Genomic DNA, 19,515 nt, shown 5'->3' with positions numbered 1-19,515 from the left:
ATACGGCCACATTCCAAATGCAAACCAGTAGCTAAATTATTGTGTTAGCTCTTAAACCAAATTGGCTACAGGATTGAAAGGTCGAAGGAAAATAAGTAATATCCCTCCCTTCATCATTATCAATGTCATAGAATCATAGAGTTGGAATAGACCACAAGGGCCATCGAGTCCAACCCCCTGCCAAGCAGGAAACACCATCAGAGCACTCCTGACATATGGTTGTCAAGCCTCTGCTTAAAGACCTCCAAAGAAGGAGACTCCACCACACTCCTTGGCAGCAAATTCCACTGTCAAACAGCTCTTACTGTCAGGAAGTTCTTCCTAATGTTTAGGTGGAATCTTCTTTCTTGTAGTTTGGATCCATTGCTCTGTGTCCGCTTCTCTGGAGCAGCAGAAAACAACCTTTCTCCCTCCTCTATGTGACATCCTTTTATATATTTGAACATGGCTATCATATCACCCCTTAACCTCCTCTTCTCTGGGCTAAACATGCCCAGCTCCCTCATGTGTCTCAGGTGTTCAAGACATTTTGCATTGTCTGCTCTTGAATAAAGTGCAGAGGTGTGTATTAATTTGTTCACAGAAGCAAACTTATCCACTACTCACATTTGGCTCACTTTGGTTTAGTTCAGGAGTTGCCAGCCTGGGAAACAGCTTTATGGAGCTGGGGATGGGTGATTGTGTTGCATATCAAGGGGGTTTTCTGAGTGTCTATTAGATTGTGATGGTGAAGGTTATTCATGCATGGTGTGTGAGTCTGAGATGAATGGCAGAATTTAGAAACTCGAAGCTCGTTTCTACAAACTTGAAATGCAGGATAATTCCTTTCGCATGCCAGTTTCTTTACCCAAGCTAGGGCACTCAAAAACCACCACCAGAGGTTAAATAAGGAGGCACACACGTACATGGGAGTTTTTATAGAATTTCATAGTTAACCCCACTGAACTCAAGATGATTTACTTCAAAGCAGATATATAGGATTGTACTGCAAGTTACATTTAAATCTTCTACCTTTAGTTAACAGATACATGTGCCCCATCAGCCACAAAAGCATTAATGAGACATCGCTCAGTATACCCCACTAATGTCAACCTGAGAGTGAAAGCTCCTCTTCCTGCTGGAAAAGAATGGGCAGGATTCCCTTCATGGAGCATTTGGTTCTTAATTGCTCCATCCTATTGCTTCATGTCTTATCTTAAAACAGAAACTGAATCTGGTAAATAGTCTGACTGGATAGCTATTTCTCTCCAGTAAAACTGCTTGGTGGTAGCACAAATGGAGTGGAAAGCTCATTTCCCAGTTCCACTGTTAAATAAAATATTGTCAAAGTCCAAATCAGAGAACCACAATGACGAGGAACTAAACTTTATTGTTAAACGTTGATGCCTAAATATATATTAATAAGTATCGATGGGAAATTTTTATACTTCAAAAACATCAAGATGATATTGCTGCTAGATAATTTTACCATTGTAGGGCTGTTGTGATGTTATAATCACCATTCCAAGCCTGCCATGGTCTGTTTTGAAAAACGGCAACAATGCGAAGTTAAAAGATAGCCGGGCTGTGTTAAAAACTTCATTGTAGTTCTTGTTGCAGCATTGAAATTCCAGCGCAGGGTAATGTGACAGTTTCATCACTAAGGAAGAATATTCGCCCACTGAGTAACGAGTCTGAAACCAAGAAAACTGAAAATTTCAAAAACTGTCTTTTTTGTAATTATTTCACTAATCTTAAGAGCACTTGTGGATAACCTCCATGTGGCCCACTGCAGGTGGCCAAGTCACCCTCCTGCCGTTGAATTCATCCCTTTGCTGAATTTTACCTAGCGCTCGCCTCCTCACTTCAGAAACAAATCACATTTCTCTCAGCTTGCCAAACAGCTTTAGGGCAGGCCGTGAGGAGCAGGCTGAGACAGAGCCATCCCTCTCTGAATGTAAACTGCATCCCTCCCAGCCTACCAAGCAACTGGCAAGCAGAGGCAAGCGTGGATGTGACAGGGAGCAAAGGCACTCCGGGAGAGCCATGGTGTGGGCCTCCCCCCATAAATCATGTTGCAGTAGGTGAGGTCCAGCGCCGAGGGCCTTCTGGCAGTTCCCTCACTGCGAGAAGCCAAGTTACAGGGAACCAGCCAGAGGGCCTTCTCGGTGGTGGCGCCCGTCCTGTGGAACGCCCTCCCACCAGATGTCAAAGAGAACAACAACTACCAGACTTTTAGAAGACATCTGAAGGCAGCCCTGTCAGGGAAGCTTTTAATGTTTGGATATTTTGTTGGAAGCCACCCAGAGTGGCTGGGGAAACCCAGCCAGATGGGTGGGGTATAAATAAAAATTTTTTATTATTCTCTCCCTGCTGGAGTGGAGAGAGTATTGGAAAGCCCTGTGTGCATATGCCCAGGTCACTGGCATATGGCCCCTGAGCACTCACCCACTGTTGCTTGGGGGCAAAATGGTTGCTCACCCCTAATTTAGAGGGGAACACTGCAACTGATCAGTAGCAGACCAGCTAAATCTGCTTCAGGTGTCAAATGCAGCAAGAAGTGTCGACAGCAGTTCCTCCTCAACCACAAGGGTTCAGTGTAGGAGCCCTGGCAGGAAGAAAAGGGGTAATCGATTTATCTTCCACTTGTTTCCAGAATGGATGCAACCTCAGCTAAAGCCGTTCCGGTCCTCTCCTACCCCAATCTCTCAAATTATCGCTATACCAGTAATCCTTGTTGTCTTAATGGTGAGGTAGGCAGTGCCATGGAACTATTTTGGACTATGATGAGGCCGGTGGCCTCCATACAATTGGCAAGGAAGCCAGTGAGTTATAAATTTCAGGGTCTTCACTTTTGGAAGATGCACTGAGATCTGCACAGTGTGGTAGGAATTAGTTATCAGAAAGTACATACTGTTCAAACGGAGTTTCCGCGCTTAAATGCAATTAAATTACTTACGTTAACCAGGTAGCTTGTGGGGTAGTATAACTCTAAAATGAGAGGTTGGGCTTTCTGAAACCAGCTGAGTGGTAGGAGCCTTCCCTCCTTGAGGATAGTTGGGGGGTCTGCTGTCATAGATGTTGCTTGTTAAGACTGGTGAAAGGCATGTTAAGGATGGATGTTGCTTTGTGAAGCACTTATGTGTGCCCTGTTAATATATATAAAGCGCATCTCTTCAAACTGGCAGAGGACTGCTTTGGCCATTAAGTTCCGGCTGGCATTTCCACTTCTGGTGACAAAAAAAGCATTGCGAAACTAGTAAAGAACAGAGATGGGAGCAAGCTTCATTAACCACGAACCCCCAAATTTGGGATCCCTTGCAAACTTGTGCCATAGTTTTGCAGCTTCCTCCAAGCTGAGTAACTGATACATTCGTTGCAAAGCTCTGTCAAAGCTTTGAAGGCGATCCCAAATTTCAGGGTTCATAGTTAATGAAGCTATGGGAGCAGGCTGATTCAGGAGACAAGAGCTGATGTAATTCAAGTAGAGTTTAGCTCACATCTGGGATATGAAGTTGGGTTCTCTCCAAACTCTTACTCTTTCGCTGGATGATGAAGAGCAGCTTCAATGATTAGCAGCTTTCCAAGTTGCCACCCTGTTCCTCATTAGTATCTAGGAGTTTACTAAGCAAGCATATGACAGTGGCCTTCAAATATCTGAAAGGCTGCCACACAGAAGATGGAGCAGATGTGTTCTCTCTTGTTCCAGAAGGCAGGACCAGAACTAATGGGAGGGAGTGGCATGGGTGGAGATTTCTACTGTTCCTGTCATTGGTTTTCTTCTTTTCTATTGTGTCTGTAAATCACTGTGAGTCATTTCCAGGAAAACCTTACAAAGAGCATCTTTACAACATCAGAAGAACATCAGAGCATATAGGATTTCAACTACGCTCAGCCAATGTTAAGGAGAAGATTTCTGGCTGAAAGGGCAGTGGGGTCCACAGGATGGCCCTGTAAAAAGCTCTAAACATTTAGCCTTTATAGAATTTCTCTTCCCAAACATTAAAACAACATTTTGAAACAACTTGGGTTGCGTAAACATCTCCAAGGGTTGGAGTTTACCCTCAAAGTCACACATTTCCCATTGTCTCCCGAGAGAGACAGATGTCAACAATAAACATCTCTCTCCAAAAGTATTTTAAGGGACTGCAAAATCTTCAAAATAAAGTAACTTGCTCAAAGTGTGTGAGGGTGGGGAGTTCTGTGGCCGTCTGTGCAGTAAAGGCCACCAGTTTGACCTGCACAGAAAAGCAATAAAGGATATTTGCTTCCACGGGTAGGAAAAGAGTTTCCGTTTCTGTGTAAATTTCGATCCGATGGGAAACTTCACCTGCTCCCTCACTGCCTTCTACTCCAATAGCCATAGCATAAATATCGACTTCCAGCTCTGTTTGCAACCCAGAAGCTACCTATAAAAAAGGATCATTAAAATTGGGCAACGCTAAACTTCTTCATGAATGGTTTTTCTCACATCATGCAGGAGGATACCAGAAATTGTAACAGTAAAAAAAAGGATGAAGCTGAAAGTACCCCCAGATTAGTTGGACTCACATTGAGGGCTGTTTGCTTTACCAAAAAGTGAACAAGGACCAATGGATGAGGAATGGGAGAACCTCGCCCACAACGTTCAAGATGGTGCCGCCTCATAGCAAGATGCATGGATGTTACAAAACAGGATGTTACATCTCCAATAGAATCCTCTTTACCAGCCTTACTATAGAGCAAGTAGCTCCCAATGTGAGCAACAAGCTGTGTGCAGAGAATTCAAATGCACCTTTTTTTAAAAAAAGGGATGTGTGCTCTGCACTGTTTGCTGTAGAAGAATGGGCAGTAGCACACCGGAAGCCCCTATGGATAAATTATTCTGAGGACTGTCCTTCGATCAGACAATTGGAATGTCTTTTGGCTTAGCGGCCTTTTTAAAACCAAATGATGTTTCTCATTGCCGCTGGGGTGGGTGGTGGTGGTTAAGAATCAGAAAATAAAATTCCCTTTTTCTTTCTTTTTAACAGAGAAGGAAAATAAAGAGCTGCAGATTTAGAAGAGCGGGGAAGTAAAGCAGGCAGGAGTTCAGAAAAATCTTAAGCAAGAGAGCTGTTGTTCTTAGGCAAGGCAGGAAAAGCAACTGGAGGGGATGACCATGTGCGCCTGCCTCGTGATAAATTGAGATTTGTCAGGATTATGAGAGCTGAAACTGAGATTCAGGTAGTGTTTCATAGCTTCGAATGCCTTTTTCAGAAAGCTGCTGCCACTGCGATATTGGAAACTCCTCCCTCCTAAGCAACTTCTTGAAACATTGAGGACCCCAGCACATGAAAAAAACACGACAAACACCCCCTGACTTACAGGCCCTGGGGTGTAGCACACTCGCAATCCAGTACGGGGCGGTGGTTGTTTCACCCGAAACCTGCCAAGAAACAAAGTGAGCTAGCTTGTTGGTTGGGACTGACGGGATCGGGAAGTAAGAGAATAGCAGAAACGTAGAATCTTTTGGTTTTTTCATGATTGCCAAGATTTCTCTGCACCCCTTTATCATTTTGTGGAAGTCTTGCCGAACATGTTGGAGCAAGGAAACAAATATGGTGCTTCAAATAAATAAATATGCCAACCTGCAGAAATTCATCCCGATGTTCTTCAAGACTACTACGGTTTTGTAGGTGCACCCCTCCTTGAGAACCCCAAATGACACCTTGGGTGGGATGAGAAGAAAGCCGGACATTTGCTGCGAAGCTGCTGTAGCAGAACATGTGTGAACTTTGCCAGAAACGGGATCTTCACCCTGCATGAATAAGAAGCATGGATTAGGGAGGCCAAACATACTCCTAATTTGAAGGCAAGCTGGCATGAGAAAAATGACCCATTATCAAGCAATCCTCCATTCACAGAACTCATACGCTTCGCCGTAGACTGGCGCTCTGTGCCCAGAACCCCTAACTCAGATGCCTAACAACCAGCGTCAGACACCGATGGGCACCTGGCAGCGCTGCCAGTGGTACTCTGCCCAGTGCCAACCTGGGCCCCTGCCTAGCACTGTTACCTCCCCAGAATCTCCACAGGGCACAGATGCTTTGCTTGCTGCTCCTGCAAGTTAATTACTTCTGTGGAAAGAATAGGGTGAGATGTTACCCAGTGGTGATGGGCAGCAGAACTGATTATAGAAGCTATGCTGGCAATTGGTTTGGGTCTCTGGGTGATGGCCACCATCTTGGATTTTCCCAATATATAATGCCTGATGTTGCGTATTGCCTCTTGGGGAACCCAGTATTTATTTAGTCAACAAAACATGTAAACTGCTCAACTGTAATAATCCTCTAAGAGGTTTGCAAGAAATATGGTGGCCTTCACACATGGAACAGAGCCAAGGCCATCTCTGCTCCCACCAGCTCTGCTGCCAGCAGCCCCTGGGGCCAGCCCTTGTCCCTAACATTATATTCCAAGCAATATGGCAGTTTTTGTTGGGTAGAAATAACGCAAGTTGAATGTTTAAGCGGATCTACAATGGCTGACCTAGAGCTGATGGCCTGCCGTGTGGAAATGCATGGAACCGTTCACAAGGCTGATTCGTCATCACATACAGATGCAAAGGAAAAAGTCCAATTGTATTGGCTTCAGCACGGGGGAACTCGTGCAAAATCAGCCCTTCAGTTTGGGGGTGAGTGGGGACCTAGAGGCTGCAGCAAATTCCCATCAACCACTCACACAGAGTGACCATCTATGAAGACAGGATGCACCTTACACGGAGCCAGGCAATTATCCTTCCAGCCTAGAGTTGTCAATAGCTTTCTGACATCTCTTGCAGAGAGAAGTCTTTCCCAACCCGATTACCCAAGTTCTTTTAATTGGAGATAGAGATAGCAGAGATCAAAACACGTGAGCTGCCATTGAACTGTGCGGCCTCCCTCTGCTTCTGATTGGCTCTGGTATTTCTCAATGGCCAATGCAAGGCTGGAGGCAGACCGTCATTTTTTAAGGTGCTAAGTGTAGCGCAATAAAGCCACTTTCATTTTGTCCTACTGTTGTCTTAGGCTAAATGGATTGTGCAGGTTTCTAAGCACTATTACATCAGTATAACAGCAAATGGTGCATCTTAAGAAAAAAAGTGTTTTAAGAAAGAAGTTATACTTCTACCGCTTGTATTCATGGTTAGGATAGAAATGGTGGAATAGTGGAAGATCAACTTTCTTACCTTTCGCCTGGGAACAGAGTGTGTCTTGTCTCTCTGTATGGACACAGGCAATTTCACCTTCTCTTTCCTTGGGGATCCTGCTGCATCCACCAGAAGAGACTGGAGTTTTGGCTCAAAGACAATCTCCAATCTACTCTCAGACATTTCTGTTGAAAACGAAGAGAGTTCCAAGGCTGACTGCAGACTCTGCACGAGTCCAGTTCTACAGTTCTTGCGCAATTAACTGAGAGCTATTCGTTTTTCTTTTCTGAAATGGATGCGCGGCATGCATCCAAATATCTGCTCAAATCCCAACGACCCTTTCTGGGAGGTGTCCCCCACCTTACGTGGTTTGTTTCGGGGCCAAACTAGATGTGGTATATCAGCAGACCCATTTGTTTAAACCAAGGTGTGGGCTGACCATGAATCAAGAAAGACACAATCACAAACAAAGGAAAGGATAGGTAAAAGGTAAAGGGACCCCTGACCATTAGGGCCAGTCGTGACCGACTCTGGGGTTGCGGCGCTCATCTCGCTTTATTGGCCGAGGGAGCCGGCGTACAGCTTCTGGGTCATGTGGCCAGCAGGACTAAGCCGCTTCTGGCGAACCAGAGCAGCGCACAGAAACGCCGTTTACCTTCCCGCCAGAGTGGTACCTATTTATCTACTTGCACTTCGTGCTTTCAAACTGCTAGGTTGGCAGGAGCAGGGACCGAGCAACAGGAGCTCACCTCGTCGCGGGGATTTGAACCACCGACCTTCTGATTGGCAAGTCCTAGGCTCTGTGGTTTAACCCACAGCGCCACCCACGTCCCTTAAAAGGATAGGTACATGGGGCCAAATTTGTAGAACAAAAGGGGAACATGGATTAGGGGAACCTATGGCTCTTGTATAGGAAACTGCTTACTTTCCTATAGCCTCTTGTTCGAGGTACATTTCTGCAAGCCAGTCTTACTTTTGGTACCTAAGGACAAAGTGTCTAAGACTCCAAGGGGATAAACTCAGGGAAGGTAAGACGTGGATGGGAGCGACAGTGTATCATCCCACCATCCCTACACTCCTTAAACCAAACTTCCATCTCTTTTCCATGTGATTGGAACAGACATAGGTTTAAGCATGCTGATCTGCTTGCAGTAATATTTACTTGGACGTTAAAAGTGGATTAGCCATCTTGGGCTGCGTGCGGCTCTTTTTATTTGTCTTAGCTCAGAGTAACTTAAATTTCACTCCCACCCTTATTATTAGCTACTTAAGGCTGTCTCACTCCCCTACATTTTCTCATATTCTTTTTCATCCCATCGTCTTTCAAAGATGAAATGTGCTTTGAAAATTCAAGAGTGTTTTATTTTTTCTGGGAACTGGAATACATTTTTTAAAAAACCACACCTAAGCAAATCAATAAAACATAAAAAGAAAACCCTTGATCCAAAAGTAGTAGCAGTCCTAATTGCAGAAGGCATGACTGTTTTTGGGTTTTTTTTGGAAGAAATATCCCTGAAACAACATGCTACAAGTAAGAATACTTGGCATTTATATAGCTCTCTTCCAGTGCAATCCTATGCTGCAGTTATGTCCTTTCTTAAGAGCAAAGCTGCTAGCCTGTAAACATTGGCTCCACAAATCGGCTTCTTCAAGTTTCTCCTTTGATACTTTTTCTGAACTATCCATTCTATGATATCAACAAGCTTTTGTAATTTAAGGACTGTGGGCAAACAGCAATACATTTAGACTTAAAGGTTATATTCATAAAAGGTAAACTAACTGTAGGTACCAAAATTGGGCATCTATCACCCTCTGAAGCGTTGTACACAGTTTTGTGCTTCAAGGCCTAGTTTCAGAAATTTGTGCAGTTTTAATCTCAGAAATATAGAACACTTCAGAAGGTCTCAGAAAACTTTCAGAGACAGATTCTTGGTAGCAGTTCCCTCTGTATGGAATGCCCTCCTTGAATGTAGGCAGCCCTGTATTGGGAAGGTTTTAATGTTTGAGGGGCAGAGTACAAATAATAAAATTACGATTATAATTATTCTGGAGGAATTTAAAGATGTCCCTACTCAACCAGGTATTTCATAGCTCAAATCCACTATTATTGGCACCCTTGAAATTAACTGTGAGATGATTGTTTGAAATGTTTGTTTGTTTGTTTTGACGGCCCTGGGTTCCTTTGGGAAGAGTGAGTTGGAAATAAATTAAGTAAATGAGATTTGTTTCTATTAGTAAATGGAGTACATATTATGAAGGCACGTCAAGTCTCCAGTGCTTTACCATCCAAAGGAAACTAGCACTAAGTGCTGTCTCTAGTTTTCTACAGCAGCTCAACTTTGGCTCCTCCCTAAGGTAAAGGTAAAGGGACCCCTGACCGTTAGGTCCAGTCACGGACGACTCTGGGGTTGCAGTGCTCATCTCGCTTTATTGGCCAAGGGAACTGGCATACAGCTTCCAGGTCATGTGGCCAGCAGGACTAAGCCACTTCTGGCGAACCAGAGCAGCGCACGAAAACACCGTTTACCTTCCCACCGGAGTGGTATCTATTTATCTACTTGCACTTTGACGTGCTTTTGAACTGCTAGGTTCAAAGCCCACAGCGCCACCCGCGTCCCTTTGGCTCCTCCCTAGGGGTAGTCAAATATCATGAAGGTCTGCTCATCTATCACTGTGTCAGCATGCAAGCCTGCCAGTTCTCAACTGCTGACAAAACCTTTATTTGTTGCCACGTCTAATTTATGACTTCCTTTTCCAAGTGACCTGCTGAAATACTTTACCTGTTGTGGAGAACTCTGGGTAAACCTCAGCACAGATTACAGAATAACCTGATGAATTAGTGAGTGTAGGGCCCGAAGTCTTGCTTCTGCCTGACAGCTCCAGCATTCCTAGAGAAATATAATAGCGACATTGACAAGCTAATAGTTACACTGACAAACTAACAATATTACAAACTTAGGACAATCCCCCCCCCCGGGGGGGTTGAGGTGTTTGGGAGCCGAAACGTCTGAGTTCCAGGGCGTTTGGGATCCAAGATATGACTGTAATTCAGTTTTACTAGCAAATCAGAGGTTAGACTAATCCCTTAGAAGAGCGTTCGCATGACACACCTACATACTGCAGCCGACACACTAACGTGTTACGGCACACGCGTGGGACAACTCTGATCTAGTACAACCGCCTGCAATGCAGGAATATGCAGCAATGCAAGAATGTGAAGCTGCCCCATATGGGAATCGAACCTGCAACCTTGGTGTTATCAGTACCACGCTGGAACCAACTGAGCTATCCAGGCCAAATGTGTGAAGCTGTCCTGGAAGGGGCGGGTGGGGGAAGGAACTGGCCTCTTTATGTGATGCTTCTTATGTGCCCTGTTGTGCTCTATAGTGGTACACAAGGAGCATGAGAAAATGCTGTGCAACTTGCAGACACTGCCACCATGTCCAGCTATGGAGGACGTAAGGGCAAATGGGGACCCAGCACTCACAAATTCAAGAGAGGGTCATTTAGTGTTGCAGCGTTACCTTGATTGCTTTCACCCGATTCTGGAATTGTATCCAGCAAGGGTCCCTTCTTTCCTTTCTTTGAGAATGGAGGGAGCTTTTTCGAAAGACTTTCAACATCAGGAAGCTTTAAAGAAAAAACAGAGGAGGAAATTAACTTTCTAACAAAAACAGTCAAAACACGAGTAACAAATTTATGTCCACCAGTGCCGTACACACAATTCCGTAAGTCTGAGCAGTGAGAAGGGCAAAGTTATTAGGAGCAGGTTATCAGTAGCCCAGCCCAGTGTAAATGAGGTGTTTGTATTAGCCCAACTCTGCTAAACTTTCACATCCCAATTACCTTCTTCAGAAATTCCATGCCAAATTCTGAACTGAAATAGGGGGGGATGACTTTGTTCCTTATCTTCATAAGACACTCCTTTCCATCCTCAATTTCCTGCCTAATTGGAAGGAAAAGAAGAAATCCACAACACTATGACGCTTTTACTGTTTTATATTTATGACTGTTTTATAACCAGGTATTATGGATTGCCCATAGTTAAGTCTAGAACGTTAAAAAGTGAAAAACTGGGCAAATTTGCCCCACTGGGACAGGAGAAAAACCACCCCTCCTTTCTTTCTTTGTCGAGGGGACTTCACCTCCAGGGTGAAGTCAAACGGCTGCATTAGCAGCACCAAAGTGACCTCCCCGGGGTGCAAACCTAGGCAGTGTGCCTGGAGGTTCTGGGCTGCCCAGACAAGAAGACCCCACTCTTGGCCTCACTCATGTGGTCCAAAGGAAAGCAGAGCAATACTGTATTGGCCCAAATATAAGCTGCACCTGAATATACTGTATTTTTTGCTCCATTACATGCAGTTTTTTCCTCCTTAAAATGTAAGGGGATATGTGAGTACATCTTATGGAGCGAATGGCACTGCGCAGAGAGGTAGAGCTGCGCAGCGCCCCTTCAGCGAAGCGAGAGGAGGAACGGAGCCCCTTCTGTTCCTCCTCCCTCTTCGCTGAAGGTGCGCTGCGCAGTTCTCCCTCTCTGCGCAGCACCTGTCCTGCGAAGCCGGAGGAGGAACAGAAGGGACTCCTTCTGTTCCTTCTCCAGCTTCAATGAAGGGGCGCTGCACAGTTCTCCCTCTCAGAGAGGGAGAACTGCGCAGCGCCCCTTCAGCGATGCGCCTGTCCTGGCTTCTGCCTTAGCCCTGCGCAGCCTCTTTGGGCAGGGGGAGCCTTCATCCCGCTGCCCTGAAGAGGCTTGGCGCCGTTATCCCAGAAGCCAGAACAGCCACACGGTATCCCAGAAGCCAGATCCCTCTTGCTGTTCTGGCTTCTGGGATTCAGAATAATTTTTTCTTGTTTTCCTCCTCCCAAAACTAGGTGTGCCTTATGGTCTGGTGCATCTTTTGGAGCGAAAAATACGGTAAGCCACAGCTTTAAAATAGAAGGAGGAAAAAGAAAAAAATACCTGAATATAAGCCACTCCCTTCCTCACTGCTCCTGGCTGCATAATGGGGGAGAGACACTGCATTGCCAGCAGCCTTTCCCCTTCCTTGCTTGCTTTCTTCCTTCCTGTCCTTCGGGGAGAACTACGCTCTTGGTGCTGTTTGCCCCGCGCTCCTGGCTGCATACCGTAAGGTCATGAATATAAGCCACACTTTTAACTTTTCATGGTCAGAATTTGGGGGGGGGGGGAGTGTGGCTTATATTCAGGCCAATACGGTACATTTGGGACCAGTGTGGCTGCAGGAGTTGCCGGAAGGAGGCATACAAGGTTCCATCCAACCACCTTAGGGACTTGTCGGATTTGCGTAGGGTTTATTCATTAGCCCTCTCTTCTCCCAAGGCAGCAGGAGTTTCCAAAATCTACAGACTCAACCACATTCTTTCTCCCCCTGCACCCCACCCCAGCTTCCACTTAGGAACTTCTGAATCCTGCCCTTAAACTAGCAGCACTGTTACCTGGTCTGCGCAAGTTTGACCTGCCAGAAAGATACATCCTGTGCCTCTTCCTGGCTGTACGAGAAGAAAGGAAGAAGTTCACCAAATATTATTCTTGAAATATAACACTGACATCTTATGCAAAGAAATAACACAATATATGAAATCTTTCAACAACTTTACCTTCACTTGTAAAGATTCCTGCAGCTGGCAACTGGCCTGTAATAATGCCTGTGAGTAAAGAATTCACTCCCAATAGCCTCAGGAGCACTTTTTTACTTTAACGTAAAACACACATCATCAGAGCCTGTGATTTAGGGCCTAGCTAGGGAAGACGACGGAATCTGCGACAACAATTATGTTAGCATAATTGTCTAGCGGTCCAGATCAGGCTAATTACAACAACACACACCTTACAGGTAATGAGTAAGTCATGGCTGTGCAATTATGACAACATCTTATTATACTGAACTCTTACCGGAACCTCTGCCAATATTCTTCTGTTTTCTTTGCAAGCGACTCCTTTGATGGATGGTGTGAGTGTGAAGCCACTGCCTGCTCATATATTTCAGCAATATGAGCTGTAAAGCCACAAGAGAAAGCGATGTAGCAACATGTCTCAATCTGTTCTGACATCCACATACCTGTGTTGTCTTCTGTTCTGCTGCTATCACCTGATTTTATACAGGTCTTTCTTCTGCTTGATTGTCCACCAATGCAGAAATATACTATATATGCATTTTTATGTATATCATAGAGCACAATTTATGTACATGCATATTTCAGCCGTCAATAGATACTTGCGAATTAATTACTTCCCCTGTGTTTTTGTTTTCAAAGTTAAGAAATTTCCACAGGGGTAACTATTAATCTTTTGCAGCAAGAACACCAAAGAGCTTTGTGGCACGAGAACTTATTTTTCTGATTGTGAGCTGCAGAACCACTTTTTTATGAGGAGAATTGTAAATGAGAGACCTTTAAAATGGTGGCACCTCTCCACGCATGGTCTATAAGAAGGAGGGAGGAAAGGGTTGGTGGAAGAGAAGCTTTACATCCACCAACCATTTTCACTGGCAATTCTCCTCCCCAGAAGTTCTTTAACAGATATTACTTAAGCACCAGCAACAGGATTTCCCTACTGGTCCCAAAATGTAATTATAAAAATAGAAAGCTAACACAGAATATTTCTGGCAGATGCAGAGAAATATTGCACACAAGACTCACTAGTGATTTTAAAAGAGCAAAGCACGTTTTCTCACTCTTACCTCTGCTGCCTAGATCTTCTGAAGGTTCTTCAAGGTTAGGGAAAGACTGCAATGAAGAAACATAGCTTGAGTTGTGTAGTTCTAAATACGTATTTCAGCCACACCAAATATTTAACAAACAGCTATTATGGGGCTTACAGCCACCAAAGGCATTGGCGATACAGTGGTGTGTGTCATTCCTGCTGTCAATATGTGTGTCTGGAAGAAGATGACTATTTTGAGAGACCGGGATAGAAATATGAGGAAGATTTCCACTGCAGCACATTGCTCCTCTGCAGTCTAAAAATTAAACAGCAGACAGACCCATTATATGGATACGTATAATTACCGCTTCTGTACTTTTTACTTTTTTCTGACCTGCAAGCAAGGTTTAGACTTATTACAAGTTATTGTAAGTTTAAATTAAGTCTGCTGCAACTGGATTTCTTATGGACTGTGCCAATCCTGAATGTACTGGATGTGTGACCATTATGCAAATTTGCCTTCAGTAGCAGTAAAGCTCTGCTGGATGGAATACAATTGCCTCTGGTCTATTTTTTTGGGAATCCTGCAACATTTATGTTGTCACTCTGCTAACCAGACATTGGAATCTGCTCTGGATCAATATTGCGTAGAATCTCAATGACAGTGGCACCAAGCCAGCTGGATCTAATAGAGACATTTAGCCTAGCTGCTGGTGTTGCAGAAAAGATGTTTGTATCATACTCTGCCCTCCTTCTACCCTGTCCATTTCTGTTCCTTAGCTATCTCTCTACAACAGTTACCGCATTTTTCCGTGTATAACACACCCCTGTGTATAACACACCCCTTATTTTGGGGGATTCAAATTTAAGAAAATGTGGGTGGGGGTTTCCAGAGTTGTTGACCTAAAAAAACCTCACCCGACAGACCAACGATGGCAATCATACATGTCACCAAAGCCACCAATTGTCTGCCCGCTCACCGCCATTCGCCAGCACAACAGCTGCAACAGCAGCCAATCGGCAGCAGCCCTTGCTTCAGCCACAAATCAACTGCCCTTCTGCAGATAACAATCTCCTGCTCATGGCAGCAACCGCTCCCCTGCCCCACCTATTAACTGCCCATGTATAAGACAACCCCACTTTTTTTACATTAAAGGTAAAGGGACCCCTGACCATTAGGTCCAGTCGTGACCGACTCTGGGGTTGCGGCACTCATCTTGCTTTATTGGCCGAGGGAGCCGGCGTATAGCTTCTGGGTCATGTGGCCAGCATGACTAAGCTGCTTCTGGTGAACCAGAGCAGCGCACGGAAATGCCGTTTACCTTCCCACCAGAGTGGTACCTATTTATCTACTTGCACTTTGACGTGCTTTTGAACTGCTAGGTTGGCAGGAGCAGGGACCGAGCAATGGGAGCTCACCCCATCGCAGGGATTCAAACCGCCGACCTTCTGATCAGCAAGTCCTAGGCTCTGTGGTTTAACCCACAGCGCCACCCATTTCCCTTTTTTACATTATTTTCTAATAAAACAATCTTGTGTTATACACTGAAAAGTGTGGATGCCTTTGCAGTGCACAGCTGCTGTTAATGTCTCCCATCATCTTCATTTCCCTTTCCTTTTGTTGGCTGCAAGAGTGAGGGCATGGAAAGGAATCTCTGGCACCTGTCATCAAACACCTACTCTTCCACTCCATCCCCACAAAGAAATACCTATGCACCTTTGCAGCTTAGTTTTTAAAGCTCTTTTCTTCAACTCCTCTGCTCTGCAACCATGCTTTTTAAATTTTTATTTCTCCAACCAGCAATCAGATGTTACCATGAATTTATGCCTTGAGTTCGGCAAGCATCACTTCCTACTTTGGAGCCATTTCCTGGTGAGGGAGCAGGGAATGAAAAGCTGTTTTTGCTAAGGCACACTTAGATAGTGTCACCTGTTACTTGCAATGGCTGTCAGGAACAGAATCTCATTTTGACCGCTCCGCCATTTACTCAACACCCACTCTTTTGTTTCTGTATTTTATTTCTGTGCCTTACTATCAAAGAAAAGAGTTCAAAGAAGTTCCATTTAAGTTTCTGATTCCAGCTGCAGCTGTGAACAGAGTGGAACTGGGCAGAGAAAAGGTTCCTGTTACGAGACAATGAAGTGAATGAAGTGCAAACCCAGAGTTTTCTGGTTCAGAAGTAATGGTTGACAATGGGTCGCTACAAAGGGGAAGAAATAGGAGAATGTAAGGGAAGGAGAAAACAGACCCCAAGGTTTGGGGAAATGCAGAACTGAGCCACTGTTGTAATGAAGGCAGTGTCACTCTCCCTTATAAAGGGAATTTAAGGGAACCTGAATTTAAGGGAACAACGAAACATGCAGTCCTTACCATAACTAGCTTGAGAAGGTCAGCAGCGTTTTCCTTCTCTTCTTCCATTCGTGGATCTTTAATAGACATCTCTTCCATTTCTTCTTCTTCCTTCATGATTTTTTCAATGTACTCCTTAAAACCAGGGCAGTGGAGAAGAAACGGGAAAAATAAACTTTCTATAAAAAATGTTCATTAGAGTAAGCTGTGGTGAAAGTGAAAACTAACAGTTGGTTCTGTGTATGCATTTTAAAGCTTTTGTCAAATTACAATCTTTTTTTCCCTTTTCTTTTTGTAGAATCAGACCTATGTGAGCCAAACGGTGGGTTTTGAGAGTCGCTTCAAGTGTGGCGGTGTTTTGAGAGAACAGGGTACCTTTAATTTCCGGTTCCTTCACACTTCTATATTGTCTGCCCCTTCTACATTGATATGGAAAGATTTTGCATCCCCCAGGGGTGGGAGACAGAAAAAATCTATTTTGTAAGTTATAGAGATACAGATAAACAGAATGAGGTGCTTCTGCTGCCTGCGTACTCCACACTATTTCTGTTCAAAGCTGTTCTGAGACAGTTACTGGTATGGAACACACATAACAATCCATTCACACAAAGTCATTTGAGTATGATTCTTTTCAGTTTGGTGTTGCCCGGCACACAAGAAACTTCAAAAATCTGAAATAAATTAAAGTGAAAAAGCACGTTTGATGTGACTAAGATGCTTCTGGAACTGGTTCAAAGCTATCTGACTGCGGAGCTCCCTACATATATCAAAATGCTTCTCTCCTTTCGTAAGAGATTTTGGCAGGTTCAGTGGTAAACCTGTAGAAGGTTCCAGGTTCAGTCCCCAGCATCACTCGTTAGATCAGAAACCTGATGGCAGCAAGTGATTGAAAAGACCCCAAAGAGCCACTGAGAATCAGTTCAAAGAGAACTGGACTAGATGGGCAACAACTCTAGCCTGGTATAATAAGGCAACTTACAATATGACAACTTTGCACTGGGCCAGAGGAGCCTTCAAACTGCAGTACATTATGATGAAATAAATTGGCGTTTGTTTGATACACTAAACATTTCATGATGGAAAATAGAAGGAAAAGCAAAATGGACAAAAAGATGGGCAAAATGGGGGTGAGGGTGGACAAAAAGAATCACATTCCCACCCACATATTTATTAGTCTATTACAGTCATCATCATCATCACAACTTGTAACACTAGTGACATATTTAAATGGCTGAATCTTCACACTGGCCCATATGCCAGGAAGTTCTTCCACACTTTGATCCTTGGAAGGTGTGAAATGACCAGTTTCACAAATGCTTCTATATATGGCTGACCTGTGCGCTGAACCAACGAACTGAAAGTGACAGCCTTCTCAGTGTTGATCCTTTGGTGTTTTTTTTTGATACACCAAACATTTCATGAAGGAAAATAGAAGGAAAAGCAAAATTCTGATTGCCTACTCAGAGTGACCACTGGGTCGTTGGGGGAAAGGAACATAAAGGGCTTTGTTTTCCATATGAACCTTGATTAAACGAGAGGTCTTCCTGAGCTCTGGTGCAGTACTGTAGCCTTAGTTCTTTTTTCTTCTTCTGGATCATTCATCAAGCCGGCCTCCTGGTTTGCCATCTGATCCTGCCTGGATTTTCAGTCCTGACTCCTGACTTGTTCTTTAATTCTGCTTTCTGATTTGCCTTCTAATCTTGACTTGCTCATTGGTTCTAACCCATTAAGTAGAACTTCTGGGAATTTCTTGGACATCATTTAAAGAAGGAAGGGTGAGTCCTTTAATTCAAGCTTCTCTGAGCATTCAGGGTTTTTTAAGATGTACTATTGAAAGCTTGACAGATCGGCTGCGGGTTTGCTTCACTAGATCTTCACAGGGTTTGCCTTACCTTCACAGAAAGCTGCAATTTCTGCCTGAACTCATCAGTGACTGGCGAATACTGGATCAACCGGCGGATTTGGAGTACGTTTGGACATTTCTGAATAGGTGGAGGAGAACCTGCTAACTGCTTGAATTCTATGCACAGGCCTTTCCAAGCATTCATTCCAAATGGAGGGCCTGGAGTCTTTCTCTGAATCCAAATGACAAAGAGAAAATCGAGATTTTACTTGTCAGGCATTTTAGTGGGACTTTCTTCTAGGCAATGTCTTCTGGATCAACCTATCAGAAAATCTGCTTTCAGCCAGTTGCATCAGAAAGCTTGCTATCATATAACACCTGTCCTGAAAGATCTACGTTGGCTCCCAGTACGTTTCCAACCACTAAGCAAAGTGTTGGTGCTGACCTTTAAAGCCCTAAATGGCCTCAGTCCAGTATTCCTGAAGGAGCATCTCCACCCCCATCGTTCTGTCCGGACACTGAGGTCCAGCTCCGAGGGCCTTCTGGAGGTTCCCTCACTGCGAGAAGCCAAGTTACAGGGAACCAGGCAGAGGGCCTTCTTGGTAGTGGCGCCCACCCTGTGGAATGCCATCCCATCAGATACTCTGTTTAATATTCTGTTGGAAGCTGCCCAGGGTGGCTGGGGAAATCCAGCCACATGGGTGGGGTATAAATTATTTTTCTTCTTCATTAATTTCATCATCATCATCATCATCATATGAACTATGTATTAGGGTAATAAACATAAAAGCCTGAATGATTATTGCTTTTGAACCTTGGATTATGTTGCTATTTATAATCATATGCCTCTCCTCATATGAAGCAGCCCAGACTCTGTGGTCATCATCTGAGGCCTCCCACAAGGAGTCTGGAGGATGGCAACACGAGAACAGGCCTTTTCTGTGGTGCATCAATGACAGGAGGAGAAACAGTACAGTGGTACCTCTGGTTACGAACTTAATTCGTTCTGGAAGTATGTTCTTAACCTGAAACTGTTCTTAATCTGAAGCACCACTTTAGCTAATGGGGCCTCCAGCTGCTGCCACGCCACCGGAGCACGATTTCTGTTCTCATCCTGAAGCAAAGTTCTTAACCCGAGGTACTATTTCTGGGTTAGCGGAGTCTGTAACCTGAAGTGTATGTAACCCAAGGTACCACTGTAACTATCTAAGCTTCTATGTTCTTTATCAACACAACAAAGCATTGCACTATTTTGGCAATATGCTACCTATCTCTTCAGTAACTAAATGTAACTAACCTGAATTTGGAATGGCTAATTTCCTCCTGGAATGTTTTATGTCAAGTTGCACATTTTTTTAAAAAAGCTCTGCGACACAGAGCCTGAACAAGGTCTTCCACCACGCGGTTTCTTTTCTCATCCCAAGATAAAGTTCTTAACCTGAGGTACTACTTCTGGGTTAGCAGAGTCTGTAACCCAAAGTGTTTGTAACCCGAGGTACCACTGTACGTGGAGCCAGTCCAGGAACTCCTGCCCT

At 44.3% G+C, this 19,515-nt stretch overlaps 1 protein-coding gene across 2 annotated transcripts in view; it reads right to left on the bottom strand.

The window, feature by feature from the left end:
• Positions 1-1,349: 1,349 nt before the first annotated feature.
• Positions 1,350-19,515, bottom strand: part of SPAG17 (sperm associated antigen 17) — a 73,550-nt gene continuing 55,384 nt past the window's right edge. For both annotated transcript variants that reach the window (XM_081175996.1, XM_081175997.1), the window contains 14 exons: positions 18,030-18,212; positions 16,159-16,272; positions 13,825-13,870; positions 13,038-13,140; positions 12,581-12,634; positions 10,973-11,072; positions 10,651-10,756; positions 9,907-10,014; positions 7,166-7,311; positions 5,589-5,758; positions 5,326-5,386; positions 4,244-4,388; positions 2,939-3,076; positions 1,350-1,673 (listed from right to left, as the gene is read on the bottom strand). In XM_081175996.1, coding sequence (XP_081032122.1) covers positions 2,940-3,076; positions 4,244-4,388; positions 5,326-5,386; positions 5,589-5,758; positions 7,166-7,311; positions 9,907-10,014; positions 10,651-10,756; positions 10,973-11,072; positions 12,581-12,634; positions 13,038-13,140; positions 13,825-13,870; positions 16,159-16,272; positions 18,030-18,212 — 1,473 coding nt within the window. In that variant the 3' untranslated portion in view covers positions 1,350-1,673; position 2,939. The remainder of the gene's footprint in view (positions 1,674-2,938; positions 3,077-4,243; positions 4,389-5,325; positions 5,387-5,588; positions 5,759-7,165; positions 7,312-9,906; positions 10,015-10,650; positions 10,757-10,972; positions 11,073-12,580; positions 12,635-13,037; positions 13,141-13,824; positions 13,871-16,158; positions 16,273-18,029; positions 18,213-19,515) is intronic.

This window comes from Podarcis bocagei, assembly GCF_964188305.1.
Source record: "Podarcis bocagei genome assembly, chromosome: 17".
Classification (NCBI taxonomy): domain Eukaryota; kingdom Metazoa; phylum Chordata; class Lepidosauria; order Squamata; family Lacertidae; genus Podarcis; species Podarcis bocagei.
The sequence above is the reverse complement of the archived record's forward strand: the minus strand, read 5'-3'. Positions and strand labels throughout refer to the sequence as shown.